We start from the raw sequence: 11451 nt of genomic DNA, 5'->3' as shown, positions 1-11451 counted from the left end.
CCTTGGCACAATCGTTGCCATAAGCCCATGACCAAACAATTGGCAATTGTATTTAAATTCGCTTAACTTAATGTAGCAGCAATATATGGCGAGATAATAGTCACCGACCAAATCCGCCGCACTAACTTTGGCTCCAAAAGACGTGCTGGCTCTCATTGTTTCAAAAATAATAATAACAAATATGTGTTGCGAGATTCATTGGCAGTTTGCAGTTATCAGGGCCTATTTGAATTGGAGGATTTTCAAAGGAAAATCGTAGGAACGAAGAAGCGGAGGAAAGGAAACCTTTGAGGGTCTGTTTGGAATGGAGGAATTGAGATTTCCTTTCCTTTGAGTGTGTTTGGAATGGAGGAATTGAGATTTCCTTTCCTTTGGATTCCTATAGCTAGATGCCGATTTCATGGGAAGAAAAGAATCCACTCCAATCCTTTGTTTTCTTTTCCTTCGTGATTGCTCGAGCAAATGATTGATTACGAGATGGCGGCAGGTGTCATCTGGGAGCATAGCATCATGAGCATGGACCACAGTGACGAAGTGGAGGGAAAAAAGAACAGTTAAGACGAGAAGAACATGGTGGGGTCATATCCGTGCCTAATAGATATAGTAATTAGTACCCATATTTGCCTAACATGTTGCAATTTATATGTTATAAATTTCTGTGTTCCAAACAACCTAAATTTTATGTTCCTGTGTTTTGAAATCCCGTAGTTTTTCACTTTTCATCATATCTTATTCCTACGTTTTTTCCTATTCCTGCATTTTGGATTCCTTCGTTCCAAACAGGCCCTTAGTTAGTGCCTTAATGAGCTACTTTGAGGCCGTCACAATCTATACAGACCGGTTCGTCGCAAAAAAAAACTTTATAGACCGGTTCAAAGGTTCTATCTAGATTAAAAAAATATATATGTATAAGGGTTGGGCAACTTGAAACTTTATTCGACACCGATTGAAACAAGGAATGGATAAAGTGCCTTCCCTTATGTCTTAAAAAAACATTTCTTGATAACGAAGAAGTATAATTTTTTTATCAAGTACAAATTAGATGCACACAACTCACACACTTCACACTCACACCACATGCACACGTATGCGTGCGCGTCCGTACATACGTAAAGAAGAGATTAGGAGGCGTCGTCTCCGGTGTGTGGAAAACGCGTAGTACCACCGAATGCACAAGTCTGTGTATACCCTAAATTTTCTGAAAAAAAAATCAGAAAAAGATGTGATCAACAGAGTTCCTGGACAGCCCTACGACTGGACCGCAGACTCATTCGCAACGAAGAAGTATAATGATGCTCTAGTACGTGAATTATTAGGCATTTAGAGACGGTTTCCCTGACACAGCCACATCTTATCGTAGACGTTCGATTTTAGACGTCGAGACTGAGATTGATGCCTGAACCTGCCTGATAGGGTCTCAATCAAACGGGCCTTTAGTTCCCGCGCTTCCGTTCAGGCCCACGAGAACGGGAAAACTTATCCGTGCCGCGATGCGCACACGTCCCCTTTTACCCTGTCTGAACAAGTCCTCCGCTTCGTGACGCTACAATAGTTAAAGCACGGCCGAGGAACCGTCCGAGTTCCGAACACCACCATCTCGTGTCACTCCCCTCGTAACCCCTCACTTGGCCAGTTTCGCTCCACGCACGCACGCACAGACATGGGCAACACCGTGCCGCCGCGCGCGTCCCGCGAGGCCACCGGCACCGGCAGGAGGGGCGCCGGGACCGGGCGCAGGCGCTCCGAGAACGTCGTCGTCACCGAGGCAGCGCCTCCTGCCACGCCGAGCCGCCGCGTGGTGGCCACGGCGCGCAAGCAGGGGCGGGACGACGATGACGGCGACGTTGAGGAGGAAACGACGGGTGCGGGGCGTCCTCGTGCGGGACGAGCCCTGCGGGCGGGTGGTGATGGCGACGGCGCGGCTCCGGCCCTGGCCGGCAAGGCGGTGTTGACGGTGAAGATCGTGATGAGGAGGAAGGACGCGGAGGCGCTGGTGGCGAGGCTGAAAGCGCAGAGCGCGCGGGGGGAGCGCAAGGCCAGGATGGCCTTGCTCAAAGGCGAGCTACGGGCCGGGAGCTGCGGTGGCGGCGGCGCAAGCCCGGCATGGAGCCGGGTCGCGCGGAGGCCCATGCTCCCGCCGATAAAGGAGAACAGGTTTGAGCGCACCACAGCAGTGGCGTGACACCACTAGCTTGAATGCTGGAGTCCGTTTGCTTAGTAGCAGTATATTAAGTTAGACGTGAGCAACTTGTTAGCTAGCACCTAAGTTTCCTAGGCCAGTTGCCGTTTCAGGTGAGGAGTGCATGATACGTTGCCGTTGCTCACCCGGCGGCCATGTCTGTACATATATAGTTCTCTTCAGTATATATATTTAGATCTTCGTATATATACCTGGTGGTTCAGTACCAAAATGATTACATGGGAGCATGGTTTAATTAATTTCGTTCGAGTTTCTAGTCTCTACTGAAGAAGTAGTGCAGCTCATGTTCTTAGTTCATGAGCACTTCGTCTCTATCGCCTCAGCGCTATCGCTTCATCTTCAAGCTTTTAGTTTTCTGAACGGGAAGCCAAACCTGCCACGCAGCCACGGCGGCGAATGCATGCATCAGCAGCGAGCATTTGCATTGGCTGCGCTGCTCGTACCTTACCCTTTCACACGGGTTACCTCGAGCAGAAAGCAACGGGACGGTCAAGTGGTACATCCTAGCAACGGTTTACTGTCACGTACGTCAGGGGCTAGTGGTCACCGGGGCCTGGTAGATCAGATAACTGCTAGAAATTAAACAGTCGACCTGCGCAAGTGGCCCGCCGTTTTCACGCTCCCGTAACAAACGATACCGCGGCGGACGCGTCCTCATCGATCTACGGTGTCACGTTAATTCGGGCACTGCCTGAGCCCATCCGTTCCTTCTTCCTCTCTGAGTCTGATCTAACTTTTCATTTCATCCTGAAGACGGCTGTCAAGGTCAGATGTTTGATTAGCAAGCGTCTAAGGGTCAGTTTAATCGAGCTTCTGCTTTTCACAAGCCACCTTCGTTCTGTGGGCCGATTGTAAAAGCTAGCTCAAAAGCATACTTTATGACACACCTTCACAAGTTCGAGGACAGACCACGAACTTTACTCTTTAATTATGTTTTGAATAGATTGAACATATATAACAATACCTCTGGTATTAGCATTCTATGTACGTAAGCCAACAAAAGTTCGTTCCTACCTGTGTTTGGCTTCTAATACAATACAACCTTTAGCTTTCTTAAACAGGCTATTACGGTGTTACCTGAGCCTGTCTGTCCATGGTGTAAGCTTACCACAATTACCACGGCCAAATTGATGGAGGTTCAAAACTCAAAAGTAACAGCAGTGATTACTTGCCGGTGCTCTACACAGGTAGTGGCGCCCGTTCCCAGCACGTACGTAATCCAGTCTGTGACCCTTTTCCTTTTTCTTTTTTGGATAATCCACTTTGTCGGCCTGTTTTCGGAACTGTGAACGGAGCAACGAACACCCTCAAAATAGCTCATATATGGCGAGGATAATTGGTAACTTCAATTTAGCAGTCCCTCGTTGAAGTCACTAATAATGAGGCCATCACAACAAATGTAGACCGGTTCAAAAGTTTTATCGTGATCAAATTTAAGAGGGCAACGTGAGCTTATCCTTGACCGTTTCAGACAAGCTAGAACAGACAGTGACAACTGACAGCGAAATAGTAAAAGTGAAACGTGGAGATTCCTCACGTCCACGCCGCAATAGTAACCGTGCCTTACAGATTTAGAATTTGTAGCACTAGATCCGTTTGTCACAGCTCCACTCAAGATCTATCTACTGTAAAGATAAAAAATAATTTAAATGTGTTTAATACAAATAAAAAAAATTGATTAACCAAATATGTAGACCATCTTAGTTATGTCCTAAGTCAAACTTCTTTAACTTTGCACCAAACAGATACACTATTAAGACATACTTCATTGTGGAATTAATGAAACTAATTTGATGTCGTATATGTTGTTGCAAAAAGATAGAGGCTAGAAGGGGAAGGAGAGTGTATCAAGTGGTCAACTTTTGGACATGTTAAATGAAGTCCAAGGTGATCTTGAAGGGTGTGACTAAGAATGTCGAAAAAATGACAGCAACCATGGCACATGAGGCCACCATTCAAGAAAATGTGATGAATGTGGATCCCAACACAAAGTTAAGAGAAAACAAGCTTGGGTTTACTTGAACCAAACAAATCAAAGTTGTTGTTATGCTTGTGAAAATACCAGAGCAAATGAGCATGCTTTAACTCTTCAAGAATTACTGGTGTGGGAATTCATTATAAACATGCTTAGTGTCATGTTAAATTTTACTACTTTATTGCATATATGTTCATGCCATAATTGATATGCTTACTCTTTCACAACAATTGCAAGTTATATATGTTAGCTAGCCAACATTTTAGTATCTAGTTATGAGTTTTTATTTTGCTCTAGTACTTGTTTATATGCTGCTACAACTTCTCACTCCCCCAGTAGTAGCCTTTGTGAGCAGCTTCTTTGGTAACTTATCCAAGTTGTCTTCAGAAGGAAGGGTCGGGCAGCTCGCTCCTGTAAAGTTCCATCACATTTTAATTTTAATCCACGAGATTGCAGCTCTATTTTTAGCTTCTCCAGACCAAGCACCTATAAGGCAACAACAAAACCAAAGAGGTTAGCAATGTGAGAAACAACATTGAGATCAAGACATCACAAAGCAACGTTCTTGATATATACCTTAAGTTCATACAGAGAAGGAAAACAATGATTAAACAAAAACCCAGACCCTTATTTGTCTTGCTCATATATAATACAAAAACAACAAAAAAATCAAACAAAAACCAAGAGAGAGTTCATATGGAAAAAGGAAGAAAGGAACAGAAATCCAGTGAACTGTGCTCAAACGGACAAGTCAAACAGATTTGCAAGTGTGTATAAAGAAAACGGAATGAAGCATGTGGACTGAGTGACTGACAAAGTGTGCTGATAGTGTGTGTTTGAATGAGCATTATCACTGTTGCACATTACACTTCGCATGTATGGAACTATGGACCTCTCAAGCTGATTGGCCATTAATTTCCAAGCCAATCCCATATGCCACTTCAAATGAATATCAAAATGGAACAGAATTGGCAGAAAGAGACAACTAAGTGTTCGTTAGAGTATTGGACTATTGGAGAGCTAATGATATCTACTACAATAAGCTGACTCCACATTAATTTCCAAAGGCCATCGCACTTGCCACTTCAAATGAATTAATTTCCAAAGGCCATCGCATTTGCCACTTCAAATGAAAAATAAACTGGAACAGAATTGGCAAAAATTGATGACAAGTGCTCGACAGAGTATTTGAGGGCCAATGATATCTACATAAGGTGATTACCCATTAATTTCCAAGACAGTCCCATTTGCCATTTTGATATATGAATATAATCTGGAACAGAAATAGCAGAATTTGACAGTTCAGTTTTGACATTATTTTTTATCATTAGATCTCGTCACTACCGGAGGCGGCTTCTTTGCCGAGTGCCTGAGGCACTCGGCAAAGGCCGATATACACTCGGCAAAGGACGCTCGGTAAACAGTTTATCGGCAAAGACCTCTTCGCCGAGTGCACTTTATCGGGCACTCGACAAAGGCTTTGCCGAGTGCCAATTCAACACTCGGCAAAGAAAAGTGGCCGTGACGGCGAGCGCCACCGTGACAGTGGCTTTGCCGAGTGTCAAGGTCAAGCACTCGGCAAAGGTACCCGCTTTGCCGAGCGCCGTTGACTTAGACACTCGGCAAAGGTGGCCACTGTGCCGAGTGCCGCCGACAAGACACTCGGCAAACAGGCGACCTTTGCCGAGTGCCTGGCCCATGTCACTCGGCAAATCTGTGATGTTTGCCGAGTGCAATGGCCATTGCATTCAGCAAAGCATGTTCCCAGGTAGTTCCCAGGTAGTCACTTTGCCGAGTGTCATGGCCATTGCACTCGGCAAAGTGACTGAAAACAGCCTTTTTTATTTGTTTTTTATATCCCATCCAAATAAACAGAAGATATATATAACAAACATCACCAACATCACATATATATCATCAACAACACATATATATCACCAACACCACATATATATCACAAACGTCACATGTCTCACAATATATCACAAATAAGTTCACAAGTAATCCAAGTGCTCCATCATCTTCAACCACAATTGCAAATAGAAGTACCATTAATAACCACAAGTATCATCACTGATTTGGTGAAGGATTCGCTGAAGCATGAGGATCGTTCGATGTCGCTGATTGATTCTGTACAAAGAAGAAGAGATTGCATGTGTGAGACAAGATAAATATATACCATACATAAATAAAACTTTCATACTCCACTAGGTTTGACCGTAAGCATGAACATACAAACTAAAATATTTATACTCACAGGAGTAGAATATTGAGGAGGTGGAGGTGGAGGTAGAGCGAATAGCGAAGGTGGCGAAACTACACCCGTAGTGGCGCCAAGACTTTGCATGTACTGAAGAATCTCCGCCATCCTCCGCTGCTCGGCCTCCCGCTCGGCCTCCACCCTCTCCATCTTCGCCTGCATCTGCTCCCGTATCCTCCTTTCTTGTTCTAGCTAGGCCTACAATATATTCACCCTAATGTTAAAATAATGCAAAGGAAAGGTATGAAAAAAACCAATAAACGACGAATAAACCAGGAATAACCTCGAGTGCCTCCACCTGGTGGTGTGAAGTGTCCTGCCGAGGTCGTATGGCCGGGCTCCTGCTCGTGCCGCTTACTCGAATCTGGGAGAGACTAGGAGTAGCGGCTAAGTCAATTGCGCCGTCGCCAATCTAGTACCGCCCATGCTTCTTGCCTCCTCCCACCCTCACGACGACTTCTCCATCAAGGTCCTTGGTGCTCAGATAGTACTGTGGCCCATGGACCTTCCTTGCCATCGATGTGTACTCACTGAGGCAGTTGTGGACGGTCGCATTGCTGTACGCCTCGGGCCCGTCCTCCGGGTTGTAGTCAACGTCGGACGTCGCCTTGCCCTTGTGGGCCATAGCAAATGCCTTGAAGATGGAGCAAGGCTGGCCACCATGTGACGCCGACTGCGAGAAAAACAGCAAGATGATTAGAAATTATGCAGAATTGAGCGTTAGAATAAATAAATGAATTCACGTACCCATGTTTCTGCGTATCCACTAAGGCTGCGGCTGCCTTGATGGTGTGATACACCTGGCATCATCAAACGCCGCTCCCGGCACAAGTTGTGCATCTCCTCCCACTCGCGTGAGCACCACTTGTCCACCATCTGTTCCCAGCACTGGGGATGCGCGGTGCACCAATAAAGAATCATCTATAGGCCATCAAGTACATGACATATCAGAAGATGAAATTAAGCCTACTTAATCTCAAAAGGAATTAGTAGTGATAACATCTAAAGTTACTTACTTTTCCCCCTCGGGTCGATGAAAGCTCTAGTTTGGTTTTGGTGAATTGATGAAACCCTAAGTGCTAACCTAGTTTATCAAGTGATTATGAGATAGGTAGCACACTCCAAGTGGTGAAGCAAATGAAGATCATAGCATGGTGATGATGATGCCATGATGATGATAAAGTGCTTGGACTTGGAAAGAAGAAAGAGAAAAACAAAAAGCTCAAGGCAAAGGTATAAACCATAGGAGCTATTTTGTTTTGGTGATCAAGACACTTAGAGAGTGTGATCACATTTAGGATTGATAGCCGTACTATTAAGAGGGGTGAAACTCGTATCAGAATGCGGTTATCAAAGTGCCACTAGATGCTCTAACTCATTGCATATGCATTTAGGATCTAGTGGAATGCTAACACCCTTGAAAATGTTTGTTAAAATATGCTAACACATGTGCACAAGGTGATACACTTGGTGGTTGGCACATTTGAGTAAGGGTGAAGAAGTTAGAGGTGAAGAGGAGTTAGTCTCGCTGGTCACAAGGTGACCGGACGCTGGTCCCAGTGGAACCAGCGCGTCCGGTCAGTTGTAACAGCAGAGATGCTGGCGTCAGTCAAACGACCAGACGCTGGATCGCTCAGCGACCGGACGCTGAGGTCCAAGGTCCGGTCCTATTGTCGGACAGCGCTGATGAAAGTCAATGTGTGACCAGACGCTGTCAGGGTCTGGTCAAGCATGACCGGACACGTCCGATCAAAGAAAATCATTTTTGGAACCTTACTGGAAATGACCGAACGCTGGAAGCTGAGCGTTTGGTCAGTAATAGTGCAGTGTCCGGTCAACTCAAGTGACCGTTGTGATCGGGACACATGGCTGTCGTCGGGCGACCGGACGCTGAGGTCCAGCGTCCGGTCAACATGACCGGAGCGTCCGGTCAGCCCACATTGTGCCCAGTGAAGGGGTACAACGGCTCTATTTTGTGGGGGCTTCTATTTAAGCCCCATGGCCGGTTGAAGCTCACACCTTTGGCCATTTACATTGACATAGCAACCTTGTGAGCTTAGCCAAAGCCCTCCCACTCATCTCCATCATTGATTCATCATCTTTGTGAGATTGGGAGAGAATCCAAGTGCATTGCTTGAGTGATTGCATCTAGAGGCACTTGGTGTTCGTGTTTCACTGCGGATTTCGCTTGTTACTCTAGGTGGTTGCCACCACCTAGACGGCTTGGAGCAGCGAGGATCGTTGAGCGGAGAGTGGTGATTGTCTCTGGCTCTGATCGTGGTGATTGTGAGGGGTTCTTGACCTTTCCCCAGCGAAGAGCCAAAAGGTACTCTATTGGATTGCTCGTGGCTTGTGTGATCCTCATCTTGTGTTGGTTGTGCGGCACCCTATTGAGGGTTTGGCGTGTGAAGCCAATTAGCGCATGAACCTCTAAGTGAGTGAATCGCCACAATGAGGACTAGCTTATCGACAAGCAAGTGAACCTTGGTAAAAATCATTGTGTTCATCATTGATTTTAAGGTGATTGGTCTTCATTGTTATTCATCCTTGTGATTGATTGGTTCCTTCATCTACATGGTGGTATAACCTTCTTGATCACTCTCCTTACATTACTACAAACTAGTTGTCAAGCTCTTTAGTGTAACTAGTTGTGAGAGCTTGCTTGCTTAGTTGGTGTGGCTCTTTAGTTAGCCTTTGAGAGAACACTAATATAGGGTAGTGTCATAGCTATTGTGTGAATAGATACTATCTAAACTAGAATTATGGTAGGTGGCTTGCATTTTGAGTAGGCTAGCGCAACACTTGCTTGACCTCATAATTGTCTAACTATTTTGTTAAGTGTTGTTGTAGAAATTTTTATTAGGCTATTCACCTCCCCCCTCTAGCAATTCGGACCTTTCAAGTGGTATTAGAGCTAAGGTCACCATGATTTGAGGCTTAACAACCTTCGGTGTAAAAATGGCTCAAATCAACAACACCAAGAAGCCACCCCAATTTGATGGCACAAATTATCCTTATTGGAAGTCAAAGATGACCACACACATCAAGTCAATCAATAGGAAGGTGCGGAAGGTGGTTGAAACCAAAATTGAAATTGAAGATCCAGAGAATCCCACCGCGGCCGAAGAAGTGCTTCTCTAAAATAATGACATTGCTCTAAGTGCTATTCATGATGCAATTGATAAAAGAACATTTGAGCAAATCAAGAATATTGAGATGGCACATGAAGCTTGGAAGAAGTTGGAAGAATCATTTGAGGGCACTCAAGCCGTAAAGGGTGCTAAGGCATATATCCTCAAAGAGAAGTTTGCAAGCTTCAAGATGAAGGAGGATGAGAGTGTGCCAGATATGTTTCATAGGCTTCAAGTGCTTATCAATGATCTCAAAGCACTTGAAGAAGAGGTGAAGGACAAGGACTTCTCCCACAAGTTCTTGAGATGCTTACCTTCAAGATTTAGCACATTGGTCACTATTCTAGTAAGAAGTGGTTTGGACACCGTGACACCAAACCAAGTGTTGGGAGACATCATGACCGATAATACATATAGAGATGAAGATGAGAAGGAAGAAAATAAGGAAAAGAAAGATGAGAAGAAGGATGAGAAGAAGAAGAATGTGGCATTCAAGGCCACATCATCCAAGGGCAAAGCTAAGCAAGAAACATCAAGTGAAGAGGATGAATCTTGGAATGATGATGATGATGAGAAGATGGCTCTCTTTGTCAAGAGATTTGGCAAGTTCATGGTGAAGAAGGGCTACCATGCTAGAAGGAAGAAGTCTTCATCCAAGAACAAAGAAGAGTCAAGAAGGTGCTTCAAGTGTGGAAGCAAAGACCATCTTGTTGCTCAATACCCATACAATAGCGACAATGATGATGACAACAAGAAGAACAAGAAGGAAAAGAAAGAGAAGAAGGACAAGATGGCCTTCAAGAAGAAGAAGGGTGGTTCATATGTAGTCACTTGGGATAGCGATGCTTTGTCAAGTGATAATGATGATGATAGTGATGATGTCAAGACCACCAAGAAGAAGGTTCTTGCAAGCATTGCTATCAATGAGAAGCCTTCTCTCTTCGAATCTTCATCATGCTTCATGGCTAAGGCCACTAAGATACAATCTTGTGATGATAAAAGTGATGAAGAACATGATGAAAATGAACATTAAAATGATAGTGATAGTGATGATGATGAGCCTACCAAAGATGAATTGTTTGACATGCTAGAAGATGCTAAAGAACATTTTGATATTAAGAGAAGAGAATGCAAGAGCTTGAATAAGGAGGTAAAAGCCCTTAAGCAAGCCCTTGATGAGCTCAAAGCAACTCATGAGAGGCTAGAGGAAGCCCATGAGAAACTAGGCAAGGCTCACAAGAAGCTTGAAAAAGCTCATTCTTCTTCGCTTAATGAGCAAAATAAAAAGAAGCATGTTGAAACTTGCAATGTAGGTTTAACTTGTGATATAATTGATGAATCACTATCTATGCCTATCATTGTTGCTCCCACTAACCCTTCTTGTAGCACTTTCACTTCTACCTCATCTAGTAGTGATGGTCTCACTTGTGACACCTCACTAGTGGTTGAGAATGAGAACCTCAAGAAGGAGGTCAACAAGCTCACTCACACCTTAGCTAAAGCTTATGGTGGTGAGGACCGCTTGCTTATGTGATTGGGTAGCCAAAGAGCTTCTCTCTACAAAGAGGGATTGGGCTACACCCCCAAGAAAGGCAAGGCGGCCTTTGCTCCTCATAAGACTAGTTTTGTGAAGAACAATGGTCGGTTTTGCACTAGTTGCAAGCAAGTTGGTCATGTAGAGAAAAAATGCATGAACAAGAAATCACAAGCTAATGTATCCTTCATAAAGCTTGATTCATGCTATATGCTTACTAAGGGTACAAATGGTGTGAAGGCTAAGTTCATTGGTAAACCATGGATGAGCTCAAAGAAGAAAGCCATTTGGGTACCAAAGAGCTTAGTGACTAACCTTCAAGGACCCAAGCAAGTTTAGGTACCTAAAAAG

At 44.5% G+C, this 11451-nt stretch overlaps 1 protein-coding gene across 1 annotated transcript; it reads left to right on the top strand.

Moving 5' to 3' along the window:
• Positions 1–1537: 1537 nt before the first annotated feature.
• LOC136458724 (uncharacterized) lies at positions 1538–2384 on the top strand. The gene has a single exon (XM_066458648.1). The coding sequence runs from the start codon at positions 1661–1663 to the stop codon at positions 2180–2182; it is 522 nt and encodes a 173-aa protein (XP_066314745.1). The 5' UTR covers positions 1538–1660; the 3' UTR covers positions 2183–2384.
• Positions 2385–11451: the final 9067 nt, after the last annotated feature.

The sequence above is a fragment of the Miscanthus floridulus genome, chromosome 6 (assembly GCF_019320115.1).
Source record: "Miscanthus floridulus cultivar M001 chromosome 6, ASM1932011v1, whole genome shotgun sequence".
NCBI lineage: Eukaryota > Viridiplantae > Streptophyta > Magnoliopsida > Poales > Poaceae > Miscanthus > Miscanthus floridulus.
Note: the sequence above shows the minus strand (reverse complement) of the source record. Positions and strands in the feature narration are given on the sequence as shown.